The sequence below is a fragment of the Ranitomeya variabilis genome, chromosome 3, assembly GCF_051348905.1.
Source record: "Ranitomeya variabilis isolate aRanVar5 chromosome 3, aRanVar5.hap1, whole genome shotgun sequence".
Classification (NCBI taxonomy): Eukaryota; Metazoa; Chordata; class Amphibia; order Anura; family Dendrobatidae; genus Ranitomeya; species Ranitomeya variabilis.
In genome coordinates this window covers 445,698,752-445,720,441 of record NC_135234.1, presented here as the reverse complement: position 1 = coordinate 445,720,441, position 21,690 = coordinate 445,698,752, and the positions used below count along the sequence as shown (strand labels likewise).

The following is a 21,690-nucleotide window of genomic DNA, read 5'->3' as shown; positions in this document are numbered from 1 at the left end:
CAATACTGGGGGAACATATACAATGATGGGTATCGGGAAGCATATACTAGGATGAGGCGCATATATCAGGATGTGGGTGCATATACCTGCCCCTATCTGTGGCTGCTCTCTGCTGTCCCCGCCTGCTCTCTGCACGAGTTGTTTTTCTAAACTAAAACCTCAGTATTCAAGTTAAATTGCCGTGTTGGCACTTTGCGATAAGTAAGTGGGTCTTGGGCTGCACTTGATCTATAAAAGGTTAACCATCACGGGTATAGACCTTCTTTTCTTATACATCTAAATGTGACTCCTATCTCCTAAACCCCTTTTTTACAATTACCTATGTTGTAGACCAATAATTACTACATTTCCAGGTTTACAGCATCATGTTAGGATCAGATATAGGATCTCTGTCCACCTCTGCCATTAATCTATTTTACCTGTCATACAGAGCAGGATCACGTATTGTATTTACAAGGTTGCACTGACAACCGATGAGGTCAGCTCTACATGTATTCAGTGTCGTAACCAAATCAGCTAGCCCTAGATACTGCAATCATTGCTGGGTTAAAAGGAACTACTGTTAACCTCCTATACAATTCAGTCAGTGGTTATGCTGTGTAGATGTCAAGTTCTTTTTGTGTGTCCATCATTGGTCAGTAGAGATACTGTGACCGAGCTGAGACAAGTTTTTGGTGAGTTTCCACTATTAATCATTGATGTTATAACTTTTGTTGAAACAAAAACATTAAATTTTAGGCCTTTTTCATTCTCACAAATTTCCTTGGTTCTATTACACATCAGTGTTATCATACACACTGCCGAAAAGAGGTTGCAATCTTCTCTGGGGGCGTCTTCCTTTCCCTGTATGACGCTGCCTTCTAAACATTGGGTAATGTCAAATAGAAGAAATTGTAAACGCCCCCAGGGAAGAATCTCTGCTAATGCCCCCTTGGTTTTAGGGGAAGTTAGCATATCGAGCACCCTAAAACTCTAAAATCCAATATGTCCCTAATGGACAAGAGAAATAGAAAAATAATAACTGTGTTTTATTCAGCTCTTCAGCCCCTTTATCATAAGGCAGTCAGTTTAAAATGTAAAAAGTGGTGAAAGGTTCTCTTAAAACAATAGGTCATTTTCTGACGGTACAATCACTTAGACTCTGTTGACTGGTTTAGCCTTGCATCAAACCTGTTGTAATCTGAGGGTCCACATTATGTCTTGTAGGCCTAGTGTCGGGTACTATGGGAAGTAATGATCAGATAGATAGACAAGTCTAGGCAAACCGCCATCTCGCAACGTTCACAATCCAGCACCCGCAGTTTTACTGCATCACATTACATAATATGAATTCTACGTTTTCAGACTAGTGCGTACATAACAGAGCTATCATTTCTGACAGTTATCAATTGACCAGTTTTTGGTGAGACCCAACACTAATATGCTAATTTTTTGGTTAACAGATACAATAGTCACATCATGTCAGTGTAGCTTGGATATTTAATTTGTATAACAAATGATTAGGCTCGACATCTTTACCTTATGACATGTTAGTGTTAAATCTATTACATGGAGCACTTGGTATTAGGAACAAATGAGAAACATTGTACGATTAAATTATCAGGAAAGGTAATGACAAAATTATAGAGGCCTTGGTAATAATGGTGAAACCAGTTGTTTATGATATGGGCATACTAAATGAGGAAGGTGCTAGAAAGGTTTCATTATAAGTTGGTTATACAGCTTCTATTTTAAGGCCACAATTTTATTGGCTTTCCTCAAAACTAAACCCTGTTTTACAAAAAAAAGCTCCTCTTGTATATTGACCCACAGCTTATGGGGACCCACCGCACACAATTTACAGGCAGAAGACATTATTTTAAGATCATGTAAATGAGTGGTAGTTGGAAAAGTTCCCAAGAGCAAGTTACTGTAGATGTGACGCATTGATCTTCAGACCAAACCATGAAGCCAGATCAACGTTGTATCTTCCCAAACTAGTACATATTTCTCACTTGACTTCAAAAGGAGTCCAGTTAGTATCAAGCAAAGCCTATACACGTACAATCAATTATTTATACTGGAATATATCATATTATGGTCCTCTGTCCGTAATGAAGTGCAAACATCTGCAGCTTTACCCAACAGCCTTTTACGCTGCCGTCCTTCACGTGGCAAGAAAATGCCAATAAGTGTACTAAGACACTCCACCCAGAGTCAAGACATCAAAGCATATGTTGCAAACTCGCACTGGTTTATTCAAGTCAAACTTGATAATAGGAATCTCCTTTGTTGAGCACTTATGACATAGGAGTCGTCCACAATGTCGACTGTAGAAAGAGGGGAAAAAAAATAAAATTAACATGACAATTATAGTCAGACATTACTTAGAAAAATTATTATGCTAATGATGAGAAAGCAAATAAGTTTTAGTAGCATAATAATCTGTATTCTGGTTAAGGTTCTACTTAAAATTTCTTAATTGCTTATATCTGGCATTGTAGTCCTGTTTACTCTATTGACTGAGGTTCAGAGAGCTGCAGTACTGGGCACAGCCATGACAACGAGTATGGCGCTGTCCATGAATAAGGCCTCTTTCACACTTCAGTTTTATGCCATCCGTCGCAATCCGTCGTTTTGGCAAAAAAACCGGATCCTGCAAATGTGCCTGCAGAATGCGTTTTTTTGCCATAAACTTTTATTGGCGAGGGATTGGGACGGATGGCCACACGTCGCATCTGTCGTGCAACGGATGCGTCGTGTTTTTGAGGACAGTCGTGACGAAAAAACATTCAAGGGAACGTTTTTTCGTCTGTCGGATCCGCCATTTCCGGCCGCGCATGCTCGGCCGAAACTCCGCCCCCTCCTTCCCGGACTTCATTATGGGCAGCGAATGGGCAGCGGTTAGAGGCCTAACAATAAGATAGCGCATCCCAGGTCATTCAAACAGCTGATTGTTGGCGGTGTTAGAAGTAGGATCTGACAATGATGGCCCAGCCTATATTTTTTTATTTTTTATATTTATTTTATATTTTATATTTATTTGCTCCATGACTATATGTCTGTCATGGTGTGGTTGTATATTCTGCTGGCTCAGGAACTGATCCCGCCCCAAAGCAGGGCGTACACCAACTGTGATCAAAGAGTGCTGTGGGTTGTCATGGCAGCCAGCAGCACCATGTTGAGGTTCCTGTAAAGCAGGGGTCTCAAACTGCATTCCTCGAGGGCCTCAAACCATGCGTGTTTTCAAGATTTCCTTAGCATTGCACAAGGTGATTAAATTATCACCTGTGCAATACAAGGAAATCCTGAAAACATGACCTGTTTGCGGCCCTCGAGGAATGCAGTTTGAGACCTCTGCTGTAAAGAATATTGCTAGGGCTACAAGGCGACGTGTGACATGACAGCAACTCTCAGACAAGTCTTGTGACAAAAAAGATCTGAGCAACTTGTCTGCAACTTTTGGTCACGTGACTATTTTAGAGCTCTGATTTTGCTGTAAAAAAATAAAATAGCCAAATCATCGAGATATCGCACACAAGATGCAGTCACGTGAGAATTGCAGTGAAGTTCATGGCAAGGTAGTTGGTTGTGTCTGGCAACAGAAAATCCAACACATTTGGAAACATTTGCAACACTGTGTTACAGTTGCAGGAGGAAGCAATAAGAACAACATATGAGCTCATTAGATTCCATGTCGCAATGTGACACTGCGGTTTCTCAGTCAAAATGATAAACATTGATGTGTAAGCTCAGCCTTAAAGTGAAACTGACAGCTGATACATACTGCCCAATCCGTGGGCAGCATGTATCAGACACAGGCTGGCGGCCTCCCGCCTTGCCAACTTGCCCTAGAGTGATAGGTCTCGTGCTATACCCGCCTGTCCGACTAGTCTCCAGTGTGGCGCAGTCCTTGGCAGCTTTTAAAAGTATGTTTTTCTCAGAAACGCTGCAGTATTTCAGAGTCCAATATACCTGGCTTAAATCATGCCATTGTCTGATACATGCTTCCTATACAAGTAATAATTTCATTTCTTATAGAGGCCAAGAGATCTAAAAATATGTTTTTAAATACACTGCTCAAAAAAATAAAGGGAACACTAAAATCCCACATCCTAGATATCACTGAATGAAATATTCCAGTTGTAAATCTTTATTCATTACATAGTGGAATGCATTGAGAACAATAAAACCTAAAAATGATCAACGTAAATCACAACTAATATCCCACGGAGGTCTGGAGTTGGACGATGCTCAAAATCAAAGTGGAAAATGAAGTTACAGGCTGATCCAACTTCAGTGGAAATGCCGCAAGACAAGGAAATGATGCTCAGTAGTGTGTGTGGCCTCCACGTGCCTGTATGACCTCCCTACAATGCCTGGGCATGCTCCTGATGAGGCGGTAGATGGTCTCCTGAGGGATCTCCTCCCAGACCTGGACTAAAGCATCCGCCAACTCCTGGACAGTCTGTGGTGCAACGTGAAGGTGGATGGTGCGAGACATGATGTCCCAGATGTGTTCAATCGGATTCAGGTCTGGGGAACAGGCAGGCCAGTCCATAGCTTCATCTTGCATGAACTGCTGACACACTCCAGCCACATGAGGTTTGGCATTGTCCTGCATTAGGAGGAACCAAGGGCCAACCGCACCAGCACATGATCTCACAAGGGGTCTGAGGATCTCTGGCGAGCACATGGAGGGCTGTGCAGCCCTCCAAAGGAATGCCACCCCACACCATTACTGACCCACTGCCGGTCATGCTGAAGGATGTTGCAGGTAGCAGATCGCTCTCCACGGCGTCTCCAGACTCTGTCCCATCTGTCACATGTGCTCAGTGTGAATCTGCTTTCATCTGTGAAGAGCACAGGGCGCCAGTGGCGAATTTGCCAATCCTGGTGTTCTGTGGCAAATGCCAAGCGTTTTGCACGGTGTTGGGCTGTGAACACAACCCCCATCTTTGGACGTCGGGCACTCAGACCGGCCTCATGGAGTCGGTTTCTATCCATTTGTGCAGACACATGCACATTTGTGGCATTTGGGCAGCACGGTGGGGCAGTGGTTAGCACAGCAGCCTTGCAGCACTGGAGTCCTGGGTTCTAATCCCACCTTGGACAACATCTGCAAAGAGTTTGCATGTTCTCTCCGTGTTTGCGTGGGTTTCCTCCGGGTACTCCGGTTTCCTCCCACATTCCAAAGATATACTGATAGGGAATTCAGATTGTGAGCCCCATCGGGGACAGCGAAGATAATGTGTGCAAACTGTAAAGCGCTGCGTAATATGTTAGCGCTATATATAAAAATAAAGATTATTATTATTAGATTATTATTTGTGGCCTGCTGGAGGTCATTCTGCAGGGCTCTGGCAGTGCTCCTCCTTGCACAAAGGCTGAGGTAGCGGTCCTTCTGCTGGGTTGTTGCCCTCCTACGGCCCCATCCACGTCTCCTGGTGTACTGGCCTGACTCCTGGTAGTGCCTCCAACCTCTGGACACTACGCTGACAGACACAGCAAACCTTCTTGCCACTGCTCGGACTGATGTGCCATCCTGGATGAGCTGCACTACCTGAGCCACTTGTGTGGGTTGTAGAGTCCGTCTCATGCTACCATGAGTGTGAAAGCACAACCAACATTCAAAAGTGACCAAAACATCAGTCAGAAAGCATTGGTACTGAGATGTGGTCTGTGGTCCCCACCTGCAGAACCACTCCTTTATTGAGTGTGTCTTGATTATTGCCAATAATTTCCATCTGTTGTCTATTCCATTTTGCACAACAGCATGTGAAATTGATTGTCAAAGTGTTGCTTCCTAAGTGGACAGATTGATTTCACAGAAGTTTGATTTACTTGGAGTTATATTCTGTTGTTTAAGTGTTCCCTTTATGTTTTGAGAAGTGTAAATAGATCACACACATTGTGTTTTAGAAAACAAAAGTTTGAATCATTTCTTCCCATTACCATCCAATTCAAAAATAAGAATAAAACAAACATTTAATATTGCCACATCCATAAAGGTCTGCTCTATCAAGTTATTTAGTATTTAGCAAATAAGGCAAATGCCAAAAAAGGGAAAAAAATGGAAATCGCTAGAATTGCCTTATTTGCAATACAAAGTGATTAATACATTATATGTATCAAAAAATGGAGCCAATAGAAACTACAGCTCAGCTCGCAAAACACAAGACCTTGGTCCATTGGTGAAAGTTATAGGTCTTAGATAAAAGTGACTAAACCCAATTTTTTTTTTCAAAACATCAATGTTTTTGAAGCCACTAAAGTAACAAAACTACATAAAAGTTTTGTATTACTGTGTGTACTGAAGTGAAGAATCAATTTGTCAGCTCATTTTTACTGCAAAATGAACACAATGTAAGAACTACATTTTATTTTTTTCACCCTTTCATTGAAATAAGATTTTTTTTTCCTGGTTTTTTCAGTACAATATAAAGGTAAAATAATGGTGACAATCAAAATTCCAACTTGTCCTGCAAAAATTAAGCCCTTCTATGGCCATGGTGTCATAAAATTAAAAAGATTATGGCTCTTAGGAGAAGAAAATAAAAAAAAAAAAAAAGTGCAAAGGTGTAAATGAGCAGCATGCTTAAAGGGTTAAAGAGAATTTGTGCTATCGTGATGTTCGAAAAGTGATCCATCTTACCAGTGGTGCTTGCGTGTTGTAACGCCAAACTTGGCCGCACACTCATAGCAATTGGAACCATCGCACCATGGAGGTTCCTGAGTTAGCATATCTGGGAAAAGAAAAAAAGATACTTAAGTAAATGTATGGAAAATGGAGCACAAGTTTAAACTGATACTATTATAACTTGCCTAAAAGGCGAAACAGAAGCTGTTTAGTAGCTACTTGATAGTTAAATATGTTGATCCCTTGGTTGTTGTTCACTCCCAGTCTGGCTCCAGCCTTCACAATGGCCCGGCAGAGGTTGGCATTTCCTTTCATATAGGCCAACAGAAGAACTAGAATAAAAATGGCAAGGCCGTCATGTAATAATAATAATAAGCAAATCTGAAAACACCTTTTCCTAAAAGTAAATTTTGTAGTATGATTACTCGGAAATTATAGCGGATAAAAATATATTTCCATTGAGTAATAATAGGTTAGTATCTCTGGAGCTGATTAGAACTTAAAGGGGTTGTCCACAAAGCCTTTAAAAATAAAGTATACCCCCTTGTAGAATAAAAATGACATGCTTACCTCCCACACCGGCACCATTCCAGCGATGTCTGCGCAGAGTCTCGCCCACAATGATATGCCACGTGAGCCCTGCAGCAAATCAGCAGCTCCTATCGGGCTGCTGCCCTCTCACTACCTTCAGATGGAAATCGGACAAGCAGAAGGAGTGAGAGCGCGGCAGCCTAATAATGGCTGCTGATTGATATGCCAAGGGAGCCCTGCATTAAATAATGATTTTTATTTTTGTTATTTTAACACATTTCAACCTGTTAGCCAGATTCTGTTAACATCTCAGATTATCCCTTTAATTTGTTGTTACAACTTCTACCACAATCTAAACAAACAACTGGTTAGCATAATATAGGGATAAAACGATGTGTGAATAATGAAAGCATAATGAATGCAACAAACACTATACTAAAACACAAATAATAGGAGACTGACGGCACTAATGGTTGGTAAAAAAGTAATCACCTGTGTTTCCCTCTGAATCTGGTTTATCAAGTGGGTATTCTGGCATACATTCCAGGAAGAGTTCAAAGATAGCAGCAGCATTCTCCTTCCCGTACTGCCCTAAAATGTGCATTGGCGATTGGCCCCTGTCAAAAGGAACAGGATGTTAAGTAGAGCCACAGTGGAAGGACTACTATCACCAGCACCTCTCTCTCTGGACATCTGCTGGGTCCTGACCCAATGTCCTTTAAGGCAAGCACATAGTGTGAAAATAACAACCAGTAATATACCGTATGTTTCTTCCCTGGCCTATGGTAATTTTCTGGCTTTTCTTAATAAATTACACTTAATTTTTTAAGGGAATCTGAAAGTAGTATTTCACCCGCCACACTATTCATATGTACGTGTAGCTTTTTCAAAGACAAGTCCAGCAATACCTTTACATGGCCAGTCCGTTCCTCTGTCACTGAGAAATCAGTGTTTGAATTGATATGCAACTGAGGCTGAAGAGCTATGGTAGATCTGAAGCTTCTGTCACTCCAGCTCTATTCCCTGCCCAGTGTCACCTCCTCCTCCTTCTTGTCCCACAGCTCCTTTGCTTGAAGTCACATAGCATAGATACTGTCAGTCAAGCAGGAGGAGGACAGGGAGTAGAGCTGGTGTGACAGAGGCTTCAGATCTACATATAGCTCTTTAGCCTCATTTGCTTATTAATTCAAGTGAGGATTTCTCAGTAACGGAGGAATGAACTGGTCATATAAAAGTATTGTATGACTTGCCTTTGAAAGAGCTACATGCACATATAAATAGCGGAGGGAAATGCTGCTGGCAGATTTTCTTTTATATACAAGACCATTTTGCATATATGATGCCTGATGTGTGTATTCTGCCCACGGTAGACCTTGTAGAATGGCATTTGGGCCACATATTGTTTACATTTAGGCAGGGATACGTTCACAGTAAATTCACTATTAACCCGGTGAAAGACGGCAGTAGTGATGCTCAATACGTATTTATTTACTGCTTACCTCAAGTTAAGTGCCTCTGCATCAACATTACATTCTGTTAAAAGACAGCGAATATTGTTCAGGCGGCCATGCATTACTGCCAGATGAAGTGCTGAAAGGGGGAATAAAACAAGTCAGACCTATGATGTATGAGGAGACTACTGTAACCCATCAATGTGTTTTAAATAATTCAGCAAACCTACATTAGTGCTGCCAAGTGAGCTGCACCTAAGCTCCTCATCTATTTGCATGACTTTGCTCCACTTTTAGTGCATAAGACCACTTGGTCTCAGTGAATAAAAATTGGTTGCAGCTTGGGGTTTTGCTACCTTAAAGGGGTCGGCATACATAAGTTATCACCTATCTACAGAATAGCAGATAAGTGTCTGATTGCTGAGACCCTAGTCAGTCCTATGAATATTGCTCTAGACTAGAGCATACATGTCAAACTCTGGGTGATTAAATTTGGCCCGCAACGCCATATGAAGGACTATGTGGGGTCACTATTCTGTATGGAGGACTACGTGGGACCCATTATACTGTATTGAAGACAAAGTGGGGTCAGTATTCTGTATGGAGGACTACGTGGGACCCATTAAACTGTATTCAAGACTATGTGGGGCCCATTATACTGTATGGAGGACTATGTGGGCCCATTATACTGTGCGGATCACAGTTGGGGCCTCATACTGTGCTGGAGTCACCATACTATGCCAGGAGAATTGAGGGGGGGGGGGGGCAGCGTACAGTAGGGTCATCATATCGTGCGTGTGGCATGTACTGTTGGGGGTATCCTACTGTGTTTGGGGGGCATTTTTGTTGGCGTCATACTTTATGGGGGCAATGAAAGGGCGATCTAGGGGTGTCAATAAGAGGAAAATTACTTTGTAAGGGCTGCAAAGTTGTGAGATAGGCTCGTCTCTGCCCCCACCGGATACTACAGGTTTGTTTGTTTTTTTTAGGGAGGGTGGGGCCCAATTACAACTTATGCTAAGGAACCCCATGATTTCCATGTATGTCCCTGCCTATGAGGAAATACCCAATGCTCCAGTCAAGAGGTCTGTCTCTTAAGATTTATTAATTAAAATGTACTTACTTTGTGGAAAAAATCTTTTACGTTTGTTTCCATATTTGATACGGAAAAACTTCCTCAACTGAACACATTTTTTTAAATATATCTCAAGGTTGGCCTTCGACTTTGTTAAAGTTTTAATTCTGGCCATCTGTGTATTGGAGTATGACATCCCTGCTCTATAGTCCATCTTATAAATGGTCACACACGTGCATCAGCACCCTGTTCACTGTTTATGGGACAAACTGAAGTAGCAAAGTTCTCTACATGGCTCTTAGTCGCATAGCCAATTACCGGTAATAGAGCAATGGAAACCACGCAAGACCATCATTCAATTCAAACAGGGCCCCCATAGCACCATTCTAAGGAATAGTTATGTTCACAGTGGTCAAACCCCCAAAGAACAGACAAATATCACCTATCCTGTGGTTGGATTTTAAGGCTGTGTGCACACGTTGCGTTTTTTTCGCTATAAAAACACTATAAAAACGCATACATTATGCATCCCATCATTTAGAATGCATTCCGCAATTTTTGTGCACATGATGTATTTTTTTCCGCAAAAAAAACGCATTGCGGTAAAAAACCCAGCATGTTCATTAATTTTGCGGATTTTTCACGTTTTTCCCGCTATTTAATGCATTGGGAAGCTCCGGAAAAAAATGCGTCAAAAACGCAACAAAAACACATGCGGATTTCTTGCAGAAAATGTCCGGTTTTGCTCAGGAAATTTCTGCAAGAAATCCTGAACGTGTGCACATAGCCTAAGTGGTTGACCAATTCCTTAAGGCTATGTGCACACGTTCAGGATTTCTTGCAGAAATTTCCTGAGCAAAACCAGACATTTTCTGCAAGAAATCCGCATGCGTTTTTTGTGCGTTTTTGACGCCGTTTTTGCGTGTTTTTTGTGAGTTTTTGACACATTTTTTTCCGGAGCGGAAAAAAACGCATCATGTGCACAAAAATTGCGGAATGCATTCTAAATGATGGGATGCATAATGTATGCGAGTTTTATGCGTTTTTATTGCTAAAAAACGCAAAAAAAAAACCGCAAAAAATCCGCAACGTGTGCACACAGCCTTAAGGCTATGTGCACACGTCAGGATTTCTTGCAGAAATTTCCTGACAAAAACCAGACATTTCTGCCAGAAATCCGCATGCGTTTTTTTTGCGGTTTTTACGTGTTTTTTTTTTTTTTTCGCTGTTTTTCCCAATGCATTAAATAGCGGGAAAAACGCAAAAAATCTGCTAAATTAATGAACATGCTGCTTTTTTTTACCGCGATGCGTTTTTTTTCGCAGAAAAAAATGCATCATGTGCCCAAAAATTGCGGAATGCATTCTAAATGATAGGATGCATATGTATGCGTTTTTATCGCATTTTTATAGCGAAAAAACCTGAACGTGTGCACATACCCTAAAGAAAATGTTCTAGTTAAGACACTTTTTAGTTTTGCTTTACATAATGCGGGTGAAATAAGTTTTGAACACGTCACCAATTTTCTCAGTAAATATATTTCTAAAGGTAGTAATGACATGAAATTCTCACCAAATATCGGTAACAATCCATTCAATCAAACCATATATGTCCATAAATTATATGTAATAATGAGAAATTTTAAGAAAACTGACCGTCACATCCAAACATAGACTAGTTGTGAACAGGTGCTTACCTAGAGTCACCAACTCATATACAATCAAACAAACAAGGCAGCACTCTATAGCGCCACAGCTTGCAAATATGAAATATGAAAATTGAATTGCATTACTGCACTAGAAATATGAAAAATTGAGAAAGCTTAACGCATAAATTGGCCAATTCATGTGTACCTGGAAGCCACGTTAAGGTGTTTCTCGTTTCCAGGACCTAACAATGTCATTCCTCTTTCAGAATAAAGTCTTCATCTGTATGGGAACCTGTGGGTCCTGTCTTAGACTGAAATCTATATCTCTGTGGAGGGATAGGGTCCTGCTGTGATTAAAAACGCCGAGGCTAAGAGGCAGAGTGCTCAGTCAGAAGGCTAATTAATACAAATTTCAAAAATCTGACAATCACATCCATGCACTAGTCTAGTATCAACCTCTTTCCATGTGAGAATGAAACATCGCAACAGTGTGGTCTTTGTCAGATTTCAGTCTAAGAGAGGATTCACAGGTTCCCATACAGATAAAGGCTTTATTCTAAAAGAGGAATGGCATTGTTAGGTCATGGAAACGAGAAACACCTTAACATGGCTTCCAGGTACACATGAAATGGCCAATTTATGCGCTAAGCTTTCTCAATTTTTCATATTTCTCGTGCAGTAATGCAATTCAATTTTCATATTTCATGTTTGCAAGCTGTGGTGCTACAGAGTGCTGCCTTGTATGTTTGATTGTATATGAGCTGGTGACTCTAGGTAAGCACCTTTTCACACCTAGTCTATGTTTGGATGTGACGGTCAGGTTTTTTAAATTTGTATTCATTAGCCTTCTGACTGAGCACTCTGCCTTTTAGCCTCAGGTGTTTTTAATCATAGCAGGACCCTACCCCTCCACAGAGATATAGATTTCAGTCTAAGAGAGGATTCACAGGTTCCCATACAGATGAAGACTTTATTCTAAGAGAGAATTGGCATTGTTAGGTCCTGGAAACGAGAAATGCCTTAACGTGGCTTCCAGGTACACATGAACTGGCCAATTTATGCGCTAAGCTTTCTCAATTTTTTATATTTCTAGTGCAGTAATGCAATTCAATTTTCATATTTGCAAGCTGTGGCGCTACAGAGTGCTGCCTTGTTTGTTTTATTTAATAATGGGAAATGACACAGGGAAAAGTATTTAACACATTTAGTGAAATGTATTCACTAATTTGTACAAAAGCCTTTGTTGGTGATGACAGCTTCAAGACACCTTTTGTCTGGAGAAACTAGTTGCATGCATCGCTCATGTGTGATTTTGGCCCATTCTTCCACACACTCTTCAAATCCTGAAGGTTCTGTGGCTTCTTCTATGAACACAACTTTAGTTCCTTCCATAAGTTTTCAATTAAATTTAGGTAAGGTAATTGGCTGGGCCATTCTAACAGCTTTATTTTATTTCACTAAAACCAATTGGGAGTTTATTTTACTGTGATCATTGTCTAGCTGAAATGTCCACCCGTGTTTCATCATCATCCTGGTATATGGCAGAAGATTTTTATCAAGAATGTCTTACTACATTTGTCCATTCATCCTTCCTTCATTCTATGAAGTTTCCCAGTGTTATATGCTGAAAAACAGCCCTACACCATAATGTTCCCACCTCCAACTTTCACTGTTGGTATGGTGTTTTGGGGGATATACAGTGCCTTTTGGCCTCCAAACATGTTGTGCATTATAGAATCCAAATAATTTGATTTTGGTATCATCTGACCAGACTATATTCTCCCAGTATTTAACAGACTTGTCTAAATGTTGAGTAAACTTTAAACACTCATGAACATGCTTCTTGTTCAGCAATGGAGTCTTGCGTGGTGAGCGTGCTTACAGGTCATGGAGGATGAGTGCATTACTCAAAGTTTTCTTTGTAACAATTGTACCAGCTGATTCCAGGTCTTTCTGGAGCTCTCCACAGGTGATCCTTGGCTCTTGACAACTCTTCTGATAATTCTTTTCACTCCTCTGTCTGAAATCTTGAGTGGAGCACCTAGGTGTGGTCTGTTTGTGGGGAAATTAAGTTCTTTCCACCTCCAGATTATAGCACCAACAATGGTCACTGGAACCTTCAGTAGTTTAGAAATTCTTCTGCAACCAATGCCATCAGTATGTTTTGCAACACTAAGACAGCGCACTGACTTTACCCATCATGAGATATTTCTTGCGTGGCACCTTGGTATTGAGAAACCTTTTTATAGGACATCAGTTGAATCAGCTTACAGCTTTCAGTAAGTGCCAGGATTGCTTTCCTATTACTGGTTGAATTCAGCTGGTGTCATGACTTTCCATTGATTTTTGCACCTCTTTCTTCTTGTGTTCAATACTGTTTCCCTGTGTCATCTCTTATTATTACACATAACTTAATTTATGGACATCTATGGTTTGATTTCTTTGCTTGTGTGGATTGGATGGGTTGTTACGGACATCTGGTCAGAATTTCATGTCAATAGCACCTTTAGAAATATATTTAATTAGAGAATTGGTGAAGTGTTCAATACTTATTTCACTCACTGTACTTGAATGAGTTAGTCCCTTTAAGAGTTGTTGCACCATCTGAACACCCCTATGCATATGCAGTTTGGTCTAATCAAGGCAAAGAGAAACTATAAAAATATACCCACATCTATGAGAGAATATGGAGAATCTTAAATTTGCTCTCCAGCTGGACTTGTTCTCTCATGTATTACATATTTGGAGATTGATAGGGCACGGTCTTTAACAAAAAAGGCTCTTGTCAAAGATCATCTATTAATTAATGCAATTACCATTGTTTCCATTTTCATCTGCAGCCCCAAAGTCCACACCATTCTCGAGGAGCACAGAACAGATAGTGGGGAGATCTTGCTGTGCTGCGAGGTGAAGGGCAGTCTGGCGATGCTTTGTTAGTTCATTCACTTTGGCACCTGCAAGAAGCTAAAACAGCAGAGAAATTATTGATCTAGACGCCAAAATCAAGAAAATAAGAGCATACAAAGTCTCGTGTCTGCAAACTAGGATGTTATTGATGTCTTGTAGAGCAAACATTATGATTCCCAAAAAATATAAAGAAATCTATTGTGTAGATTGTGTAAATCCCATGATCTAGAGATGTACATATTACATACCAGGTTACGGACAATAATCTCAGATCCAGCCTGCACCGCCAGGTGAAGAGGAGTCAGCTTTGAAGCATCCTGCACTCTTGAATTGACATTGGCTTGCACACTGATTAGGAATAGCACACTCTCAATGTCGGAATTCTGCACGGCAACATGCAGAAAATTCCTTCCTTTGTTATCTACCTAGAAAAGTGAGAAGAAAACCAATAACAGACGTTAATAAATTTAAGTAACACAAATAAAGTCCAAAATCCTCCTCATTGTGGTCCCTATGGCAATAAGCGAATCTCATGGTCTGTCCATGCTGGGACCCCAACGGTCAGTTCCAATTGGTGAAAGAAATTATAGTAAGTGTTCATTTCACCTACAAAACCAACACTAGAGAAAATGAAGCATTTTGCAATGGCCATTGAAATCCGCTCTCTGCGTGATGTGTGAAAATAATTGGAATCAATAACATGTAAGTATGAGATTCATCGTTGCCTCCCCATGACTGATGCATGGTCACTCAAGTATGTGATATATAAAGATCAAAAGCAAAAAGTCCAGCTCTCCATTTCCACTGTATAAAATAGGTTTTGCTTTATTTAAAAAAAACATCATAACTGGATAACAAGTCCCAGCATTCATTTAATGTGTTTCAATCCGTGAGTCTTAGTTACTGGTAGCATTGGTTACGACCGATCGGTTGGAACGCGTTGATAAAAGCTGGGAGTTTTTGTCCTCTCCTGATGTATTTGTAAAGTGAAGAAGAATTTATGCTGCTGAGGTGGAGTGCTGGACTTTTTCCTATTGATCTTTTAGTAATTAGTAATAATAATTAGAAAGGAACAGTGTATATGTAGAGCTCCTGTTTCAATAAAAGAAGCCACTATGTCAAAATCGTTTTAAGTTCGATCAAAATTATTTTTATTGTTGACCCAAGTACTTTATTTCGGTTTAATCATCTGTGGATGCTGCAGCTTCTTATTTATTGGAAGATCAGAGAAAGGATGTCCATCAATCAATCAATCAATCAATCAATCAATCCCTACACCTACTTTAAAATCAAGTGAGGTGTATGGGGCGAGTGACAAAACGGGGTTGTCCACTGCTTTTAAATTAATTAGCTATCGCTAGTACAGCAAAACCAAAGAAACGAGCTGGAGCACACGTTTGTATGAGTGCAATGTGTAGCACAGGTATACCATGTAAGATTGGTGGGGGTCTAGCACTCAGAATCCCTCACTAGTCAGCGGTTATTAGTTTTGCTGACTGTCGGATGGAAACCGTGTACACAGCCGTAACTCATACATTGTTGGTTGGCTGCGGCAAAGAACCGCAGATCAGCTTCTATTCTCTGCAATATGAACAGAGACACAGTACCGGGCAGCAGCCACCACACCGTGAGCGGTGGTTCCGTGTTTCGGCTCTGTTCACTGTTTACATCCAGCCATTGTGGCAGGTGATAATAGCCGATCGGTGGGGGAGTTGTATGAGATGAGATGAATTACACTAAGAATAAGTCACAAACGTAGAGGCCAACCCTTTTAACCACCTGATTATTAACGGTACTTTAAAGGGATGTTAAAACCTCAGGCATCCATGGTTGAGATGGGTGTCACAGTGTCCTGGGGTCAGCCACATGAGATAGGGCAAGTAACACAATTGTAAGTCCATAGAAATAAACTGATGTTAACAAAACTGTGCAGCGTAGAAAGGTTTCCTTTATTACCTGCTCAGCTGCTCCGGCTTCCCGTTTTAGAATGGCCTCTGCAGCTTTGTTATTTTTGAATGTCATGGCACATGCGAAGGGCGTCATACCCTGTCTGTCCCTCACATTCAGCCGGATTTCGGGGTGTGAGATCATTAACTGGATAATTACACGGTGCTGGTTGCTGATGGCGACATGTATTGGAGTTCTTCCTTCTGCATCCTGTAATACAAATACAGGACTTATTGCTATAGCAAACATTTCACTTAATGGCCAGAGCACTGTATATCTCTTCAGGGCAATCTGCACCGACTGACTTTTGCACAATAACAGCTGATAATAATCACCATACCTGTGCATTCACATTGGCACCAAACTCCAAAAGGCACTGAACTACTTCTTCTAATCCCCAACTTGCTGCCAAGTGTAGAGGTGTCTGTCCATCTCTGGCCTCCTCTTCCCCTTCTCCATTTGGCCCTGGTTTTCTAGGACTGTTCACATCACAGCCACTGAAAGAGAACACAAAATGCAATGCCAGTTTACGCCCATGCTTACTGCTTTCAGAAACTAATTTTATAAAAGTATGACTATGTAAATGTAATTCCTTAAAAAGAATTTGTCAGCACAAAATGACTGTTCAAACCAAGCACAGGTGTTCAGTGAACCCTTGGCACGCTGCAGTAATTCAGTGCACCTACTTTCTTTCCATCCCTTTTCTAGCTCCTGCAAAGCCAAAGTTGTAAATCAAAGAAGTGGGGGAAAGCTGGAAAACAAGTCGATGGAAAGGAGCACTAAATTGTTTGGCCAAACAAAGGGGTCAGCGGGCACCAGTGTTTGTTTTGAAGAGTCATCTTGTACTGACAGACTTTGTGAAAAGTGGAAATTATATTCTTAGAACAATTAGTGTAAGAATAATACAAGTAGTAAAGAATCCGTGGAGCCAACCTGCGTACAAGGAAGCAAGCCACCTGCTCTTTGTTCTCATCAATGGCTCTGTGCAGAAGAGTCTGTAGACAGCCACTTGGGCCTGGTCCCCAAAATGTTGCGTCACATCCATGTCTTACCTAGGGCAGGAAAAGATTTAAATGACCCACGATAGAAAGAAGATTTCACAGGTTAATCAAACCAAACAATTTTGTGGAACAAATTTATCTCACCAATGTGGATGCAATGTCCTCTAGTTCGTTTTCCAGAGCAATCCACAGGGGAGGGTTCCCTTGTTCATCGGTAACAGACATGTCGGCCCCTCGTGTGCAAATAGCATCAACCACTAACGGGAGCTGATTTTTAATGGCTAACTGAAGTGCAGTCTCCCCATCTTGGGTCCTAAAAGAGATCATAGCCGTCATCTATGGAGCAGTCATGGTTTTCTTCTTTGTATGTATAAAAAGATACATTGACATTTCTGTATCTCTGAGCACTCTTTTTAATGGCTCCAAACAGGCAACAGATTAACCAAAGATCACAAAGGTTATCAACGAAAGTGTAATGCGGATGTAACAATACCAATGATGTCATAAATGTAGGGACATCGGCGCAACGTGTAGTCTGGTAAGAGATCACAGGCGCATCACACCTATCTAATGCAGCGTTGTCACTACCACTAATTGTACACTATAAGAATTCCATTACCATAGTATCTAACCATACCTGATATTAATATCGGCTTGGTGTTCCAGGAGGAAAAGAGCACTTTTACTGTCTTGTCTTCGTATTGCCATGTGCAGCAGGGTCTGTCCATCTGACATGGTGTCATTGATTGAGGCGCCGGATCCAAGCAATTGTGCAGCAATGACGTGCATACCTAAAGGAAGCGCCAGGGTTGTCAGTGCAGGACAGTGGTAGTCATTCACACACAAAGCTATCAGGTCATATTCCTAGTACATGTAATAGCATCTAATACGAAGACCCCACAAACTGCTGGTATCAAGCAAAAGAAAGGGATAGCCTTGTGGTAGTAGAGTAACTGCATCTAATCAGGTGGTGGGACCGTTTCCTACTGCACGCTTGGTTAATGTTCTTAGTATAAAAAAACATCTCACCTGTCCATAATGCCAACGCCAATACAGTTTGTTCTCTTGAGTCCTTCAGGCTGAAGTCAGGAATGATTTGAAGATTATTTGTTGCATGCAGAGCATTTGCTTTAAGGAAAATAGAATAAATATATCGCTATATAATAAACACTTTCATGGAAAAAGACGGAAATCAATGATTTAGTAGTGTGGCAAACTGTGCAATGCACTTGTAATGATCACCACAAGGTGGCGCGCTCTCACCTTTCTGTTCTAATATGACGGTCACTACATCTGGATGATTATAAGCTATTGCCATGTGCAGTGGGGTCTGTAAATATGTGCTGGACGATGGGCTGGTTGGTGGAGATCCTTTAGGAGCAGGGATGGCTTCTTGAGTCTGTAAGTTTGGATTGGCTCCTTGCTGTAAAAGCTCTGTAGTAAGGTTGGGAAGTCCATGTCGGCAAGCAGTGTGCAATGGTGTCTCCCCCTAGGATGAGAACAACATAATCAGGAATTAAGGTCCTGTTCACATTTGCTTTGTCAGCATTTCTGTCAGATTTGAAGACAAGAATAACTGCGCTGTTCTTATGAGAATAATGGAAACCACAATAGAAACCCAGAAGACCATAAAGATCAATGAGGTCTGTCATCTGATGGATCTGTCACAGCAATGTGGCTTCCATTATAAATAGGAACCATTATACAGATGTGACCACGGTCCTCACAGAGGAATTTCATAAAGCATTAAAGAGAGATGGTAACCTTGAAGACACGTAAAGGGGTTGTCCGGTCCAAACTGATAAGTCTGCAATTACTCTGTGACTGAAGAGAATTAAACCCCCCAGCACTGCACTGTGCGCTGCAGGATTCGCTGGTTTCTGAGCCGGAGACTAGAGGGTATGTATGTGTTATACATACTCCTGGCCAGTGGGCGACATCTCGCTTCCATACACATGCATGGAGCGGGGCCGCGCCCTCTAGTTGGCCAGGCCCACTGGACAGCCGCATCACTAGAATGGAAGCGAGATGTCGCCCACTGGCCGGGAGTATGTATAACGCATACATACCCTCTTAGTCTCCGGCTCAGAAACCAGTAAATCTCCAAACAGTCTGTGCACTGGGGGATTCATAAGTCTGCAGGCACACAGAGTGACTGTAGACTTCTCAATTTGGACCAGACAACCCCTTTAACAACATGGAAAACCATAGCATGAACAAGTGTGTCCAAACTTTTAATCATATTTCAGGAATTAATTCAAGTTCATAAGAATAGTCTGTACTAAAACACCTCAAACAGTTGCCTTGATTTGCCATTTAGAACACAAGACTTACCCATTTATTTTTATGATTGACTTTTGCCCCATGGGTTGCCAAGAAGAGCGCAGCAGCCTCGTTCCCTGCCCCAGCAGCTCTTTGTAACAAGCAGTTACCTAGGTGGAACATACAGGATAGGAGGATATTATATGTAGGATCAAGTTTATGTAAGATAGCAGTATGTTTAGATTATGGTAAGACTTTCTAGCCTGCTATACGAGTCAACATAGGTTTGTACTAGTTCTACTCAACAAATATTTTCCTGTAATTAAACATTTTCACGGACACTGGCATAGGCATGTTAAAGGGGTTATTCCATATTCCTTAGTAGCGGCTCCTATTCTGGCAGACTAACATACTATCCTCAGAGGCACTATAGCACTCCACTATTAGCTGATGATATGGCACTGGTGTTTCTTCACCACATAACACATTTTGGTGTACATTAGTGCCGAGCTGCACTACAGATATTGTACATTCATTACATGTCAGCCAACCAGCTCGCTTGCTTTGCACTAATGAAGAGCAAAACACCAGAGACACGTCTGCAAAATGGAGCTTTTGGTTTAGCTTCCTATCCCAAGTCATGGGGCAAGGTTCTTTAAATAGGTGAAATTGACTTGGACTGTTACTTCCAGTAGATGGCAGGAGAGTCCCTTTTCTTCCTCCTCTCTGAAGAGGATAGAGGCAGCCATTGGATTTATTAAACATACAAGAGGCAAAAATACTTAAAGGGGTTTTCCCACAAAGTTAATTGTAATCAATAGATCTTTGAAAAATAAGGGTATGATCCCACAATGAGCTTTTGATTTTGCTGAATGTCTACACCCATTATTTAAATTAGGTTACTTGCGTTTTTCTATTGTATTTTTGTATGCTTTTTTAAAATGCGTTTTTATCATGTTTTTGATGCTGTGTTTTTTATCCGTGTTCGTTTTTGATGCTTTTTTGCTTTGACAAAACGTTATTGATACACTTAGGTGCAGATTACATGCGTTTTTTTTTGCGTGTCTCCACCACAGAAATGCACTAAAAATGTATGTGCATATATTTGGGGTGAATTTTCTGCAAATAAATATAAGTCTACTTGGGGAACCTGCACAGAAAGCACAGCATACCGCAATAGAAGTTGACATTGAAGTTGACCCTGCAGGTCAGTTTACGCAGTGTTAGGCCGGCGTCACACTAGCGAGTTTTACGGACGTATGAGAGGTGCAGAAAATAAGGATTGCATACGGTACAATGATTCTCTATGGCGCAGCTCCTATCTGCCGTATTTTACTGATCCATATTATACGTTCTTGTACAGCCGTAGAAAATCGCAGCATGCTGCGTTTGTCACCGTATTGTGCAAAAAAAATCGCCAATGAAAGTCTATGGGGGCGAGAAAAATACGGATTACACACGGATTACACACGGAACGACAGAAGGTATGGGATATTGTTGTTTGTTTTTTTTCTACTTTATTTCAGGTGACAAGGGTCTTCAGATGGATTACCAGTATAATAAAATATTAAAACACCCTGTGTCGTGTCTTTGTTTCATTAAAATACTTTCAAATAATCTGTGTGTGTTTTAATAACCATTTCGTACGATTGGATTAATAATGGATAGGTGTCATAATTGACGCCTCTCCATTATTAATCTGGCTTAATGTCACCTTACAATAGCAAGGTGACATTAACCCTTCATTACCCCATATCCCACCGCTACACGGGAGTGGGAAGAGAGTGGCCAAGTGCCAGAATAGGCGCATCTTCCAGATGTTCCTTTTCTGGGGTGGCTGGGGAACATATGTTTTTAGCCAGGGGGGGCCAATAACCATAGACCCTCTCTAGGCTATTAATATCTGCTATCAGTCACTGGCTTTACCACTATGGCGGAGAAAATTGCGCGGGAGCCCACACCAATTTTTTCCGCGATTTAACCCTTTATTTTAGCAGCTACAGCGCCCAAATTTTGCGCATACACACTACTAACATTAGTAGTGTGGAATATGCAAAAAAAAAAGGGATATGAGATGGTTTACTGTATGTAAACCATGTCTCATATCATGTCGGGTTTGTGAAGGAGAAATGAAAAGCCGGCAATTGAATTACCGGCTTCTCTGATATCTAGCGCTGAATTAAATATTTATATATATATATATATATATATATATATATATATATATATATATATATATATATATACTG

The 21,690-nt window shown here is 41.0% G+C and overlaps 1 protein-coding gene across 2 annotated transcripts in view; it reads right to left on the bottom strand.

The window, feature by feature from the left end:
• Window positions 1-1,461: 1,461 nt before the first annotated feature.
• ANKFY1 (ankyrin repeat and FYVE domain containing 1) overlaps window positions 1,462-21,690 on the bottom strand; it is a 67,385-nt gene continuing 47,156 nt past the window's right edge. For both annotated transcript variants that reach the window (XM_077296489.1, XM_077296488.1), the window contains exons 11-25: window positions 19,514-19,611; window positions 18,443-18,668; window positions 18,209-18,307; window positions 17,817-17,970; window positions 17,324-17,492; window positions 17,112-17,230; window positions 16,519-16,675; window positions 16,188-16,388; window positions 14,480-14,656; window positions 14,141-14,288; window positions 8,650-8,740; window positions 7,643-7,767; window positions 6,805-6,951; window positions 6,635-6,725; window positions 1,462-2,309 (exon numbers count right to left, since the gene is read on the bottom strand). In XM_077296489.1, coding sequence (XP_077152604.1) covers window positions 2,177-2,309; window positions 6,635-6,725; window positions 6,805-6,951; window positions 7,643-7,767; window positions 8,650-8,740; window positions 14,141-14,288; window positions 14,480-14,656; window positions 16,188-16,388; window positions 16,519-16,675; window positions 17,112-17,230; window positions 17,324-17,492; window positions 17,817-17,970; window positions 18,209-18,307; window positions 18,443-18,668; window positions 19,514-19,611 — 2,135 coding nt within the window. In that variant the 3' untranslated portion in view covers window positions 1,462-2,176. The remainder of the gene's footprint in view (window positions 2,310-6,634; window positions 6,726-6,804; window positions 6,952-7,642; window positions 7,768-8,649; window positions 8,741-14,140; window positions 14,289-14,479; window positions 14,657-16,187; window positions 16,389-16,518; window positions 16,676-17,111; window positions 17,231-17,323; window positions 17,493-17,816; window positions 17,971-18,208; window positions 18,308-18,442; window positions 18,669-19,513; window positions 19,612-21,690) is intronic.